The sequence below is a fragment of the Balaenoptera musculus genome, chromosome 10 (genome assembly GCF_009873245.2).
Source record: "Balaenoptera musculus isolate JJ_BM4_2016_0621 chromosome 10, mBalMus1.pri.v3, whole genome shotgun sequence".
In the NCBI taxonomy this organism is placed as follows: Eukaryota; Metazoa; Chordata; class Mammalia; order Artiodactyla; family Balaenopteridae; genus Balaenoptera; species Balaenoptera musculus.
In genome coordinates this window covers 45032553-45049025 of record NC_045794.1, presented here as the reverse complement: position 1 = coordinate 45049025, position 16473 = coordinate 45032553, and the positions used below count along the sequence as shown (strand labels likewise).

Below are 16473 nucleotides of genomic sequence, written 5' to 3'. Positions count from 1 at the left end.
GAGTAGCCCCCGCTCGCCACAACTAGAGAAAGCCCACGCGCAGCAACGAAGACCCAAAGCAGCCAAAAATAAATAAATAAATAAATAAATAATTTTAAAAGAGATTTAAAAAAAAATTCATTCCTTGAAATAAAAAGAAATACTTGCAAATTGTATACCTGATAAGGAGTTAATAGCCAAAATATATAAAGAACTCTACAACTCAGTAACAAAAAACAAACAATCCCATTTTAAAAAATGGGCAAAGGACTTAAATTTTTTCCAAAGAAAATATACAAATGGCCAATAAGCACATGAAAAGATGCTCAACATCACTAATCATTAGACAAAGGCAAATCAAAACCATAATGAAATACCCTCTCACACCCATTAGGATGGCTACCATCAAAAAAAAAACAGAAAATAAGTGTTGGCAAGGATTTGGAGAAGTCAGAACTTGTGCACTGTTGGTGGGAATGTAAAATGGTACAGCCGTTAAGGAAAACAATGTGGTAATTCCTCAAAAAATTAAAAATAGCATTACCATATGATCCAGCAATTCCACTTCTGGGAATATACCCAAAAGAATTGAAAGCAGAGTCTGAAGAGATATTTATACACCCATGTTCATAGCAACATTATTCACAACAGCCAAAAGATGGAAGCAACTCAAGTATCTCTCACAGATGAATGGATAAACAAAATGTGGTATATACATTCAATGTGGGAATTCCCTGGCAGTCCAGTGGTTAAGACTCGGGCTTTCACTGCTGTGGACCCGGGTTCAATCTCTGGTTGGGGAACTAAGATCCCATAAGACATGTGGTGTGGCCAAAAAAAAAAAAAAAAAGTAAATACATTCAGCGTAATATTATTCAGCCTTAAAAAGCCAAGGAAATTCTGGGGCTTCCCTGGTGGCGCAGTGGTTAAGAATCCGCCTGCCAATGTAGGGAACACGGGTTTGAGCCCTGGTCCGGGAAGATCCCACATGCTGCAGAGCCTGTGCGCCACAACAACTGAGCCTGCGCTCTAGAGCCCGCAAGCCACAACTACTGAGCCCATGTGCCACAACTACTGAAGCCCACGAGCCTAGAGCCCGTGCTCCATAACAAGAGAAGCCACCGCAATGAGAAGCCCCTGCACCGCAAGAAAGAGTAGCCTCCGCTCGCCGCAACTAGAGAAAGCCCATGCACAGCAACGAAGATCCAATGTAGCCAAAAATAAAAAAATAAAATAATAATTAAAGAAGAAAAAAGCAAGGAAATTCTGACATACGTTACAAGATGGATGAACCTTGAGGACATTATGCTAAGTGATAGAAGCCAATCACAAAAAGACAAATACTGTATGATTACACTTATATGAGGTACTTAGAGAATTCATAAAAACAGAACATAGAATAGTGGTTGCCAAAAGCTGTGGGGAGGGGAGAATGGGAAGTTGTTTAATGCTGTAGATTTTCAGTTTCACAAGATGAAAAGAGTTCTACTAGAGATTGGTTGCACAATGTAAACGTTCTTAACACTATTATACTGTATACTTAAAAATGGATAAGATGGTAAATTTTATGTTACGTATATTTTACAATTAAAAATAAAAAACAAATACTAACGGGCTTCCCTGGTGGCGCAGTGGTTAAGAATCTGCCTGCCAATGCAGGGGACACGGGTTCAATCCCCAGTCCGGGAAGATCCCACATGAGGCAGAGCAACTAAGCCCATGCACCACAACTACGGAGCCTGCGCTCTAGAGCCCGGGAGCCACAACTACTGAGCCTGCATGCCGCAACTACTGAAGCCTGCGTGCCTAGAGCCCGTGCTCTGCAACAAGAGAAGCCATCGCAATGAGAAGGCCGCGCACCACAAAGAAGAGTAGCCCCTGCTCACCGCAACTAGAGAAAGCCCACGCGCAGCAACGAAGACCCAAAGCAGCCAAAAATAAATAAATAAAATAAATAAATTTATTTAAAAAAAAAAACAAATACTAAGGAAAAGAGAGTAGGATGTAATGAAGTAGAGATTCTATAGGTAGGAACTACTTTTTCAAGAAGGTGGATTATAAAAGGGATCAGAAAAATGGGACAGTAACTGGCAGGAGACATGGGATCAAGCAGGGTTTCTATTTTCCATTAGATAGGGGTGATATTTAAAGCTACGAGACTAGATAAAATTATGAAGGAAGAAGTGTAGATAGAAAAGAAACAAGGACTGAGTCCTGGGGATCTCCAAGGTTTAGAGATCAGGAAAATTGGGAGGAACCAGCAAAGGAGCCTGAAGAGGAAAGCCACAGATACTAGAGGAACAGGAGGGTATGGTGGTCTGCAAACCAAATGAAGAAAGTATTCCAAGGAATTGTGTGATTAAACGTGTCAAGTGTTGACAATAGATTAACAGTAAGATGAGGGCTACGAACTGACCACTGAAGAACATGAAAGTCATTGCAGACCTTCATAAGAGCAGTTTTGGTGGAGTGGTGGGAGTAAAAGCCTAACTGGATTAGGCTTAGGAGAAAATGAGAGGTGTGACACTATCAACAAGTAGAGAGGATGTGAGTCTACAGTAAATTTTACACTGTTGATGGAAACAAATGTGGTATACTTAGAAAGCAATTTAGCATTATCTCTTTTTTAATTAATTAATTTTTTTGGCCATGCTGTGCAGCATGCAGGATCTCAGTTCCCAACCAGGGATCCAACTCGTGCCCCCTAAAGTGGAAGTGCAGAGTCCTAACCACCGGTCCGCCAGGGAATTCCCTAGCATTATCTCTTAAGGGTGAACATTCACATACCTATACTGCACAGTCCCACACCTAGGTATAAACCCAAAAGAAATTCTTACACAAATGTACCACATAAATGATAATATTCTGAGCATCAATGTTAGGAATAGCAAAAACAAACAAGCCTGGATTAATCCAAAAGCTCACTGGCAGGAGAATGGATAAATTATGGTTTATTCACAAAATGAAATATTATACAACATGAAAAAATGAATAAAACAGCTATATACAACATGAATTAATCATGAAGATGTAACACTGAATGGAAACAAACAGAAGACTGTATTGCAATAAGACAATATAGTAGTGGCTGAGAGCATAGACTAGGAGCCAAACTATCTGGGTTCAAATCCCAGCTGGGCCATTCACTAGCAACGTGATTATTAAACTCTCTGTAGTTCATTTTTTCTCATCTGTGAAACAGGGAAAATAATAATGAAATTGTCATAAGGATTAAATGATATAATATATATAATTATACATAAACTACTTAGAACAATGTAAACAAGCAAATTAAACATGACTTTAAACTATGTTTTAAAAGCAATAGAATAATAAATATAAAATTTAAAAGAGTGGTTACCTCTAGAAGGGAGGGAGGGAGGGGATGGGATGGGGAGAAACTCCTAAGTATATGCAATTTACAGGCAATGATTCTAGTTCTTGAGTTGGAAGATGGGCTTACAGGTGTTCCTCTTATTATTATGCTTTAGAGTTACATGTAACCTTTTGTATTATCAAATAATATATTAAAGATAATAAAAGAAAAAGTGATGGAAGGAAATGAACTGGAGACAGCTAGTATATAACTCTTGAATAAAGAACACTTTCAGATAGTTTATATAAAGGGAAGAAGAGAAATGGGGCAGCAGGTGGAGGAAGAAATGGCATCAAGAAAAAGGGGGTTTTTTTGATAAAAGAAATAAGTCTATTTACATACTGATATATGATTATAAATATTAACAAATATTACCAATCCTCAAAAATAACCCAATAAAGTATATCAGTACTTTAAGATGAAGAACTCAAGGTCAGAGAGCCTAAGAAACTTGGAACTGGGTCACACATCTAATAAGTGACAAAAGCCATATTTAAATTCAGATCTAACTCCAAATTTCACAACTTTATTTTATTTTAAAATTTTTATTGGAGTCTAGTTGATTTACAATGTTGTGTTAGTTTCAGGTGTACAGCAAAGTGAATCAGTTATACATATACATATATCCAATCTTTTTTAGATTCTTTTCCCATACAGGCCATTACACAGTATCGAGTAGAGTTCCCTGTGCTATACAGTCGGTCCTTATGAGTAATCTATTTTATATACAGTGGTGTATATATGTCAATCCCAACCTTCCAATTTATCCCTCCCTCCCACCCCCTTCGAAATTTCACAATCTGTATAGAACACAATGCTGCTTTCCTTTTCTTAATCTTAATTTAATGCCTAACATTAATTACATTTATTAGGATATATATTTTAAGTATCTACTAGATAGGCTTAAGATGCTGTATCAGGTGTTTCAGAGGATAATAAACTGAACAACACTGTCTTTACCTTTACAGAGTTTACACTACGGCAATGAAGATAAGACAATCACCTAAATGATTCCAATACAATGCAAAATTATATAAATACCACATATGAAGTACAAAATATTATGGAGGCTAAGAAAAAAAGTCCCCTTTGGGGTTAGGAGGTAGAGGGATTAGGAGAAGCTGTATAGAAGAGGTAACATTTCAGCTGAACTTCTAAAGCGTAGTTAGGGTTTTGAAAGACAGTTTTGACTGTGAGCTCTTGAATGGCCACCATCATGCCTTAGCCCCAGGTCCTAGCATTCTGGAGCTATTTAACGAATGTGGGTAGAGTGAACAAATGAACAGAAAGGCCATTCCAAAAGGAAGCAACAACAACAACAACAAAAGGATCAGAGGCTGAATACTACATGAGGCACAATGACAAAAGAATCAGAGAGTAGGAGGGATATGAATATGAACATATATATTTGGAAAGTAAGTATCAAATTACTCATCATGATTCTTTTTACATTTTGGCTCCCATATCTCCCATCTTTAAGAAAATTCTCTCAACACTACCACCATCCTCTTGCAGGCTTTATCTCATTTCTCTGCTCCCCATCCTTTTAAAATAACAATGTTATGAGATATAATTTATATACCATGTAATTAACCCATTTAAAGTATAATTTCAATGGTATTTGGATCACAGAGTTGTGCAACTATCACCACAGTCAATTTTAGAACATTTTCATTACCCCAGAAAGAAACCCAATACCCATTACCAGTCACTCCTCTTTCCCCCCACCCCCAACATCTCCTACTCCATCCCTAGGCAACTACTAATCTGCTTTCTGTCTCTCTGGATTTGCCTATTCTGGATATTTCATATAAATGGAAGCATCAAATACAGTTGACCCTTGACCAACACAGGTTTGCACTGCACAGGTCCACTTATATGTGGATTTTCTTCAATAGTAAATACTACAGTACAGCACGACCTGCTGTTGGTTGAATCCTAGGATGCAGAACCATGGATATAGAGGAGTCACGTATATATGGACGATCGACTATAGCTTACACATAGATTTTCCCAAGCCCTGCATTGTTCAAGGGTCAAATGTATGCGTTCTTTTGTGAGTGGCTTCTTTCACTAACATAATGTTTTCAAGGTTCATCCATTTTGTAGAATGTATCAGTACTCTATTACTTTTTTTTTTTTTTTGGCTGTGTTGTGTCTTCGTTGCTGCGCGAGCTTTCTCTAGTTGCGGCAAGCAGGGGCTACTCTTCGTTGCTGTGCACAGGCTTCTCATTGCAGTGGCTTCTCCTGTTGAGGAGCACGGGCTCTAGGCACACAGGCTTCAGTAGTTGTGGCACGTGGGCTCAGCAGTTGTGGCTCACGGGCTCTAGAGTGCAGGCTCAGTAGTTGTGGTGCACGGGCTTAGTTGCTCTGCAGCATGTGGGATCTTCTCGAACCTGTGTCCCCTGCATTGGCAGGCGGATTCTTAACCACTGTGCCACCAGGGAAGTCCCTCTATTACTTTATCACTGAATAAAATTCCAAAATTCCATTGTATGGGTATATATAATATTTTATTTATCCTTTCATCAGTTGATGGATATTTGGGTTGTTTCCACCTTTGGGCTATTATGTATAATGATGCTATGAACAATCACGTACAGGTTTTTGTGTGGACGTGTTTTAATTTCTCTTGGGTATATACCTAGGAGTGTGTTTAACCTTTTAAGGAACTGCCAAACTGTTTTTCAAAGCAGCTGCACCATTTTATATTCCCATCAGCAGTGTATAAGGGTCCAATTACACCACACATTATTATCTGTGTTTTTGATTACAGCCATCCTTGTGGGTGTGAAGTGGTATCTCACTGTGGTTTTGATTCCTTGATGGCTAATGATGCTGAACATCTTTTCATGGCTATTTGTAGATCTTCTCTGGAGAAATATCTATTCAGACCTTTTGCCCATTTTTTAAATTGGGTTCTGCTCTTCATCTTAATCAAAGTTCTTAAAAGATTAGCCTATATATACCATTTATACTTCCTTACCTTCTTTCACTCAACAACCCACTCCAACCCTGCTTTTGCTCCCCCGCTCTGAAATTGCATGTCAAAGTCACCAACCACCTCTACACTGACAAAATCAATGACTATTCATCAGTCTTCATCTTCCAGGATTAACTCCATGGTTTGCACATCTGCATTTTAATTCCAGCTGACTTTTTTTTTTGGCCGCACCGCGTGGAACGTGGGATCTTAGTTCCCCGATCAGGGATCGAACCCACGTCCCCTGCATTGGAAGCACAGAGTCTTAACCACTGGACCACCAGGGAAGTCCCTGACTTTCTATTCTAATCTATATTTTCTTTTGTCCTGTTTCTTTTCTATATTTTTGTTTTATTATACAGCATATTTTCTTATGGGTTGAGAAATGTAAACCAACAACCAAAGGTTATATCCAGAGAACTGCAGGTAACACAACTGGCTAGAGCAGAGTCAATGTGATGAAATCATGCAGGGGAGGTGGGGAAGATAAGGAAAGGCTGGATAAATAGTGGGTATTGGGCTAAGGATTCGGACTTTGTTTAGCAGGTAATACACAGCCATTAAAGGTTTGTATATAAGAAATGCTCAGCACTAAACTGCTGGAATGTTGGAAGATTATTCTGGTAGCAGGTATAAAATTACTTGGGGTCAAGGGGTAGGGAGTGGAGAAATAGGAGACAAGATCATGCGGGATGTTTATTGCTGTGGTAATGAGGGCATAAGTTAGTGTAATAGAGCTAAAAAAAAAAAAAAGGAGGAATCAATGGAAAGACATTACTACTAAACTTTAACCAAGTGAGTTAACTTTATTACTGATAACAGAACTATTAGCTGCCCCCAGTCAAGAGACATTAGACTTTAAAAGTTCTACTAAATTTGATTTGATGGAAACTAGATGAAAATGTAGTAAACACAGAAAAATTCTCTCTCCCTGTTAGAAGTATAAACAATTCTAGTATTGCTTCCTACTTTCTTCTCTCCTGAGTAAACTCTTCCAAAAATCTCAGGTAACTCAAACTTCTTAAAGAGTGAAAGTCTGGCAGTGCCTGCCAGTCAGTTCTACTCTCATCATTGCCTCCACTCCCCCCAACTCCCAGCCCCAATATGGTCTTCAATATGTTAAAATCAAGAAGAAATAGAAATTTATGCAAAATACGTTGGGGAAGGCACATTATCCCAAGTTAAACACAGTCCCTTTTCTTTTTTTCCAAAGGGAATGGTTGCTGATGCTCTGAGGAGTTAACTTATAATAACACATGCCAGGAAGATGATGTCAGGGAAGGCGTGGTTAGGTTCTTTACAAGTCTGAAATTCCTTTAGTCCCAAACACTTCCTCTTTCAATCTCACCTATACTCAAATCTCTCTACTGAGGCAACTCTTTCAAAAGTTGAAGGAAGTGTTGAGACCCTAGAACTCTGATCTTTTTTTTTTTAAGAACGAAGAATAATTGAAGGCCATTAAAATAGATGTTTTTTTTTAATGTACCATAATTTTGCAGAATCTCTCTTTGAAATCCACATTTTCCCCCTTCTGTGACTATTTTAATTCCAAAGAAAGGAAAGGATATTCAACACTACATCCTGAGAAAGAATGTGCCTTTATCAGGCATTATATATTTGCTGATTGTATGCCTATATTTACAACAGCCAAAAAAGAATAAGAAAACTGTAATTGTCCTGGGCTCCTCAGGAAACAACTTCCCTGATAAAGTATACAAATATGTTTCAAAATAAAACAATCCTACTTTTCTTTCTTGCCACATCGCAGGGCTTGTAGGATCTTAGTTCCCTGACCAGGGATTGAACCCCTGGCCATGGCAGTCAAAGCGCCGAGTCCTAACCACTGGACTGCCAGGGAAGTCCCCAGACAATCCTACTTTTTAAAGACAAATAGGACTTCCCTGGTGGCGCAGTGGTTAAGAATCTGCCTGTCAATGCAGGGGACACGGGTTCAAGCCCTGGTCCAGGAAGATCCCACATGCCACGGAGCAACTAAACCCGTGTGCCACAACTACTGAGCCCACGTGCCACAACTATTTAAGCCCGCGGGCCTACAGCCCATGCTCCACAACAAGAGAAGCCACCGCAATGAGAAGCCCACGCACCACAAGGAAGAGTAGCCCCCGCTCGCCTCAACTAGAAAGCCCACACGCAACAAAGACCCAATGCAGACAAAAATAAATAAATAAATAATAAAGACAAGTAAATAAAACTAATGAAGTCAGAACAGTAATGTACAAATAGCTTTTCAAACTGAGCTCACTGGAAATTATTTTTATGCCACCAACCAGAAGTGATGACTACAGTAAATTATGATGTAAAAATGCTCCTTAAAGAAGGCAGATCTCTGCAAATCTATTATTTCCAGATTTTGGTATAACAAAATGATGGACAATAAAAGCACATATTTATATGTACTTTTTCAGAAGTTTAGAATTTTGTTCTTTATTTCAGTTTTTTAAATGTTTCAGACAGGTTCAAGAACTTTTTTACATAGACTTGTCCTACTTGAGAAACTGAGCAAATAAGCCAATGTCAAAATTAAAACTTTACTTGTCATAGAAAAAAGTCTGGTAGAATAGATAGAGCAAACTGCTACTAGTTATTTCCCTTAAGGAGTGGGATTTAGGTAAGGAACTTCAGGACATGAAGGGAAGACTTGACTTTTTATTTTATATACCTCTTTATGCTTAAATTTTAAAAATAGACATGTCTTACATTTATTACTAAAAACTAATAAGTTATTTTAAAAATTTAACCTTCAGTATAAAAATGGACAAATTACATGAGCAGATTCACTCAAAACAGTCTTCCCAAAAAAATGAATGAACACATTAAGCCATACATATAAACAAAAAGACAAAGAGCAATGTAGCAATCATTTAGTTTAAATATACTCAACACCCACAAACCTATATATACACACAAGGAGTCATCGATACAGTCACAAAGTGATGTCATCATAACAGTGACCTGTAAGAACCCAAAGAATACTTGACAAATACACTAGTAAGTATGTATCTACCCCTACCCCAGGTTTCCTAATGTGTTTCCCAAACCTTACAAGTTATCAGAAAGAGATATGAGATTTGAATCCCAGTCCGCAATCATACCTCTTGTCCCCTACACTATCCTAGATTTAGAAGCTGGTTAAATGTTTCCTATACAACAAGGGGGAAAGGGAGTGGAGAGCTAAGAAAAGAGAATATTTTAGATAGCATCAAATACATGAAGCCGCTAATAGGGAAAAAACCAATTTCTGGAATTCATTTTACTGTATTTTAATGGGTAACCTGAGAGACTTGGAGGGAAAAAATTAGGAAGGAGATTTCATACAGTACTATACAAGATATGAAAAGAATAAAGACAGATTAGATATCTCTCTATCAAAATCATATTGATTTATGTGTGTGTGTGTGTGTATATATATATATATACATTTAAAATTGATAACAAATATGAACCCATATTTCTTAAGGATGTAACACAATGAATACCACATAAACTAACACCCATAAACTAACACTAGGTGTTCTGGGTCTAAACATTTACCAATGCCTTGATCAGATACTTTGTTCACCTATAACAGTCTCCCTAGGTGTATAAGAAAGCATCAGGAATTCTTACCCACTGCCCGACAATCCATCAAATGAGCAAAAGATCCTTAAATGTCTAAGGCACCTTTTTTCTTCAAAGAACAGCTATATAAAATCAAGAGACAGGGTAAATGGTCTTTCTGCTACAGCATACAGCTCCTCCTAATCAGCACGGTGTGCACTGAAATGCCAAGAAACTGCCCAAGATATTCCCTGGCAATTGTGGGGATGACTGTACACCTCTCCCCAGACTGCCCCTGTGCCCAAGCATAGACTCCAGAGATCTCTGCTGAGCCTGGCTATCTGCAGAGCAGGAAGGCCCAGCTCAGCAGCAGACCCCAAAGAATCACAGAACTCTCTGCCTTAATTCCCAAGGTATGTCTTCTCTTAAAACTCCTTCCCTACAGGCTGGGTGGGGTAGGGTCTCTATCTAAGCTAGAAGAGTAGACTCAGTCCTCAGATGAAGCTGTTGTGATTTCACTGACTGTATTCAGCTACCTGATAATGCTGGAGGAATGGTAGGAAGGAAGGTGGGCTGGGGGGAGAATGCAAACAGTTAATCAAAATGACAAAATAACCTTGGAGGTGGTAGGCTGGGGGCCAGGGTCTGATGTGACATATTTTCCCTGTGAAAACTGGATACATCAGCAGGAAGTCAAACTAACTTCGTTTCACAAAGACACAAACTTGCAAAGCTTAATTTGTTTTTAATTCCACTGCCTTCAGGCCTCACATAAGGGACTATAAATTCCTGAAACTTCAGAACCAGGTGAGAAAAGATGCCAAAAAAAGTGATGGAAAAAGAGAGGCGCTGAGAGGAGAGGAATCCCGTTCCCCTCTTAAGGAGAATGTTAAAGCCAAGGACACTCCCGATCCCCAGAAAAGGAAGTAGCTGGATTCCAAAAAAGCACTTTTCCCTACCTTCTTGTTGTTCTTGTTATAGCCAAAAGTCGAAATCCCAGGCCTTGAAGTCACTGATAGCAGCATTTTCTCTTTAATGTTAGGAAGCTAAGAGACAGAAGAGGGGAAGAAGGAGAGGGAAAGGGAGAGGAAAGAGAGAGAGGGAGAGGGAGAGGGAGGGAAGGAGGGAGGGAGGAAGAGAAGGGAGAGGGAGAAAGGAGGGGGAGGAGAAAGGGGGAGAGAAGGAGGGGGGGAGTAAAGAATGAGCTAGGGCTGCTTGTTTACGTCACTGATAGAACTTAACCCCGAGTCTGAGTGAGGCTCTTCCACTGGGTCCTAATGCCCAAGATGTTTTTTTGGTTTTTTGTTTTTCTGTTTTCCCCCACAGGCTTAGCAGTTAAAGCAAAAGAAAAGTTCTTAGGTCTACCGCTTTCAACTCCATCACCTTTCCTATATGAACAAGTTCAGATTCCCACGAAAAAATGAGGATATTTTCTCCTTAGATCTCAGCTATAAGAAGATTCCAATCTTGATTTTAAAGGGGCCACTGGGACACTGCTTTGGAGAACGTGTGAAGAAAATCACAGTACTGAGAAAGAATATGTGAGGTGAGCTCAGGACTTACCCCCCACTTTATATTGACAGCGATCTTAACACACAAAGAAAGAACAAACAGAAGAGCTCACCAAAGAGCAGAGACAAGCAAAACAGAGGATGGGAAATAACTAGTTTCAGATCCTTGGATAGTTTTACTCCTCTTGGGTTATGCTGATGGGCTGATGCCTCTTAATCTTTTTCAGATTCTCCCAGGTATGCCTTAACACTTAAGAAGGAATTTTCAAACTGGACTATGTCATGAAACTTGGTGCCTAGTGCTTTCTTTTTTCTTTCCCCCAGCTTTATTGAGATATAATTGCCTAGTGATTTCTTCAATTGTAAGCTATCTTATTTGAATCTTTATCCCACTATTTCCTAGTCTTCAAGGTCTATGAAGCTGAACAATTAGTTACTCACCCAACCTGAAATTTATGCCCAAGCTGAAGTTCACAGAGTTGGGATGTCTGCTTCAAGCTGTCTGTGAGCTGCAGAAAAAAATAAATAAATATTTTAAAAACATATTCTTCACAGAGAAGAAAAATACAAAGTTCTTAGGAAAGAAGAACATTAGAGTCAAGAAATGAACACAGTTGCAACACTCACCTCTAATACTTTCAAAGGAATGTCCTGTAGAAGGCAACTTAACAATAAAAGAAACTTGTTGGAAAACAAAAATTTAAGAATGATACCCAGTAATTTACCAATCCAGTCCAAGTAGAACAGGGATATAGAATGAAAGCTTTCAAATCACTTCTTAAGGCCCCCTCACAGCCATAGTGGATATTCTAAGTAATAAATTAACTCTGTCTGCTTTGCCACAAAAAACATTAAGCCCAAACCGTCCCTTAAATGAAGTCCCAGTCTCTATTCTAGTTTTCCTGTCACCTTTTTGCTATAATAATGGGACAGACAGTACCAACAGTCTGCAGAGTAAATACACACATACCATACCCCCAATCTCTGACTTTCATTTCCAATAGGACAGGAAGTTCCTGCTCAGCTCAAGGGACACAGGAAGGGTGGGAACAGCCTCAATGTGGGAATTGCAACTGAGATTGGAAGCACAGCAGCCAAATGCAGTCAATAAATCAATAAAGGCATCTCTCAGTGATACCGTATTTTTTTAAAGTCCCTTTTCTGCCCTCAGAGATTCTCATTCATGATATGCCAAGTTATCATTGCCATTTAGGTCCTTGGTTGATGTCTTCTCCCTTAGCCTAACAATGTGGTACAAAACCTTAATCTTTAAGGCCTGATTTATAATGGGATTTATAATAGCAGTCAACCTAATTTAATTTTTTAAAACTTCTCATATTCTCAATGTGTTGTGTTCTCTTACTGCACTCCTTAACGCTCAATGATATCTTAGAACTTAAAATAGTTAAAACCGTAAGTTTTAGAGAGCAGCAGACATGAGTTCAAATCCTGACACCACTGTTAGTTACTGTTTATGTAACTTTAGGCCAAGTTACTTAACATCTCTAATTTACTCATTTCCAAAATGGAGATAATACCTACTTCATTAGCCTTTGGAATCAAATCTAAGTTCTGGTTCGGTCCTGTCACTCACAAGCTGAGTGACACTGGGAGAATTCCCTCACATCTGAACCTTACTTCTCTCACCTGTAAAATACAGTAAATAAATAGTCTCTGCTTCCTAAAATTGTAGTGAAATGAAATAAGGCAATGTATATAAAGCCCTTAGGCAGGTATCTGGCACTTGGTACACACTCAACAGATGTTAGCTCCATTTTGATTAATTACCCTACTGTCTCCCAGTGTATCCCTCTGGGTATTGTATAACCCAGATTTTATGATCTGAAGTGAACATTTCCAAAAACTAGTATCTTAGTTACATTCAAAAGATCATACTAGGACTAGGCAGGCTAAACTATATAAGTGGAAATACTGAATAAGAAATTTCAGGAATCACCCAGTCCAATTTCATTTCTCTGCCTTCTATAAGCAAATAATCCAATTATTTGGAAATTCTTTTCATAACTCCCAATCTCTTGGAAATTGGTGGACCGTCTCATCTCTAGGAAAAAAAGGAAACAAAATAGTACAGAATCAAAGTACACTAGACAAGACATCCCAGCTCCCATTTCTCTAGAGTCCTACTACTCTAAGAAATTGAAATAGATCTAGAAAAAAGGAGGATCTTCATGTATCCTGAAATTTAACACCATTTTGCCATTCTAAAAGTAGAAAGTATCAGAAGGGAGATAAAGAAGGATCCAATTAAATAAATTCTATTTTGTAAATTCTATATAAATTCCATATGTATTTACTAATACAAAAACCTGTATGTTTATACTCTGATTATAAGTTTAGGGCCATAAAAGTAAAATGACCCAGATTGGTGAACTGATGCCAAAGGTCAATTATGTCAAAGAGCACCAACAGGACTGGAAACTACATCCTTTACTCTGGTAAGTATATTTTTAAAGAAGGCTATGGAATCTTGTGGAAGTGACAGAGAAGGTAATGGAGTTCTGTGGTTATATTCAGGAAGTATATGAGAAGAGGAAGAATCCTATTTCTTCCAGTGTGTTTACTTTGATCACCGCCCCCCATCTGCTTTGCGCATTATATTGCTTACATTATTCCAGATTTAGTCAATGCCTCTCAAATTCTTGGTTCTCTTGAGCCCAGCACCCAAAAGTTGTTTTGAGTGGAAAAAGTAAAATAAGTTATTTGGAACATCTCTTGGAAGGAGACATTTATACCTCGGATTCAATATAGACTGGTTTGTGATTTCTTCAGAAAAATTGTAACAGGGAAGAACAAATCTGACTCCATATTGGACCTGTTTCTTTTACTTTAACCTTTGTATTCTATTGTTTTTGCTATAAGTTAAGAATGTTGCCTATAGCCTGAAATATACAGGATAGCCCATTCTCAAGGCTCTGACCTTTAAAGATATAAAACTTTTCCATTCGTATAGAGGTAAAAAGTTGTAGAACAGAGAATAACATTTGTCATGTTGGAGATTTACAGGAACAACATGACCTGACCTACGTGGACAGATGCAAGAACAAAGGATTCTGACATGAAGAAGTTTGCAGCAACCAACCACACCCCCTCCCCTTTTAGTAAAAAAGAAGCCTAAATTCTAACTTGGGTAAGATGGTTCTTTAGGACACTAGTCCACCACTTCTCGGTCTGCTGGCTTCCTGAATAAAGTCACTATTCCTTGCCCCAACAACTTGTCTCTCGGTTTACTGGCCTGTCCTTCGGCAAGCAGCACGAGCTTGGACTCGGTAACAAAACAACACTTTTAAGTATGTGTCTCAGGTAGAGAGCAGTTGGGGTCAGATCAACCCTGACTTGTATGTTGAAAGATGACTGCATGCAACTATTGGCCCCTCCACATCAGGGTGGAGAACTCAAGGAATGTAGTACCTGCAGATATGCCAGACCCTAGCTGTAGGACTAGAGCCAGGCTGATGTAGCACATGTGTCTGCCAGCAGTGAGACAGGGCCAAGTTTGTTAGTGGAGCTCTGAATATGGTTCAGAGACCTGAACAAGTATATTAGGGCCAAGGGTTTTTTTTTTTCCCCAGCTATTCATATTCTCTGTGGGGATTTCCCTGGCAGTCCAGTGGTTAAGACTCTGCACCTCCGCTGCAGGGCGTGCGGGTTTGATCCCTGGTCAGGGAACTAAGATCGTGGCCAAAAAAATACATATACATATATTTTTTAAAATAAATATATAATATAAATATAAATTTATATTTATATAAATATAAATATATGTTATATATATATTTTTATATATATATATATATATATATATATATATATATATATATATATATATATATGTATTCTCCGTGGATCATCTTTCCTCCCACTGATTAACTTTTGTGCCCAAAAGTCTAGGTCATGAAAAAAGACCAAAAAGTTCAATTTATTTAATGGTAAAGAGATGAGGTAATGCCTTAAGAAGAAGTGAAAAAAAAAAAAGTTTAACACATCAGCTTCCTTAAGTAGGAAAATTTAAGGATCTGAATCAAACAACTAGAAAAGCTTAGCCCTGTCCCCTTTGAATGTAGGATGGAATGACAAAATTGGTCTAAAACTAGAAATGGGGAAAGTTTGGCCTCTCAACTCCTTGACTTAACTCATTGGAAAACAGGGGAAAAGACAGGCAACTCTGAAGAATTATTTATCTCATACCCTGGATATCAGTGCTAATAGTATATTCTCCTCTTCTATAACAACAGATATTTCTGGCCAAAACTTACTATAGAGAATATCCTAACAAAATTTTCAAGTAGACTTTTCCTTTGCCAGACACTAAAGAAATACAGGAATCAAATCATCTAGAATCACTGGACCAGAAAATTAGTACAATGTAGAAAGAAAAGACTAGACTGGATTCTATGCATACCCAGAATGGACTGTATTGATGGGTAATATTATAGTCTCCAAATGTATGTTTCCTTTACACTTGAGACATTAATTTTGTTTGGCTTCAGCTATCCCTAAAATAAATAGCTCAGATGATCCCCATAAGGGTCCACAACTGAATTGAACAATTAGAACCAAATGAAATGGCTGCTTATGTAGGTTAAATATAAATCTTTTCAGATAGTCAAATACTGGTAATTTCATATGGTTAAATCTAACACTGCAAAAAGTGTGAGACTGTGGAGATGATAATGAGTCAGAATACTGATGAACTGGATAGTTCCTTTCCTTTGTCCTCCCTCATTTTCAGATTGAAAAAAAAAAAAAAACCCAGAAAGGTAAACTCACTTGCATAAGGTCATAGGGGTCAAATATCTGACACCAGAATCCAGACTTTCTGTCTCAATTCAACATTGTTCCCATACCAATCTCATCTGACTGTAAAATTTAGAATTCTGATATATATATATCTTTTGGGGTCAGAAAAAATAAAGAAATAATCCTAGGATTTCAGAGGTGAAAGTTCAACTGTTTTCCTCAAATCAGCTTTTTATCTCAAGTGATAAAGCAGTGATACCTAATATTTTGGCCTATTCTTAAATTACACAATGGATAATATTTCTAGG

The 16473-nt window shown here is 38.2% G+C and overlaps 1 protein-coding gene across 4 annotated transcripts in view; it reads right to left on the bottom strand.

The window, feature by feature from the left end:
* RBMS2 (RNA binding motif single stranded interacting protein 2) overlaps nucleotides 1–16473 on the bottom strand; it is a 90315-nt gene that overhangs the window by 49913 nt on the left and 23929 nt on the right. The window contains exons 1-3 of one of the 4 annotated variants that reach the window (XM_036865070.1): nucleotides 12035–12386; nucleotides 11849–11916; nucleotides 10856–10942 (exon numbers count right to left, since the gene is read on the bottom strand). In XM_036865070.1, the coding sequence (XP_036720965.1) occupies nucleotides 10856–10921 (66 nt within the window). In that variant the 5' untranslated portion in view covers nucleotides 10922–10942; nucleotides 11849–11916; nucleotides 12035–12386. Of the gene's footprint in view, nucleotides 1–10855; nucleotides 11038–11848; nucleotides 11917–12034; nucleotides 12388–16473 lie in introns of those variants that run through there. The other 3 variants (XM_036865071.1, XM_036865074.1, XM_036865072.1) reach the window with 3 other exon arrangements.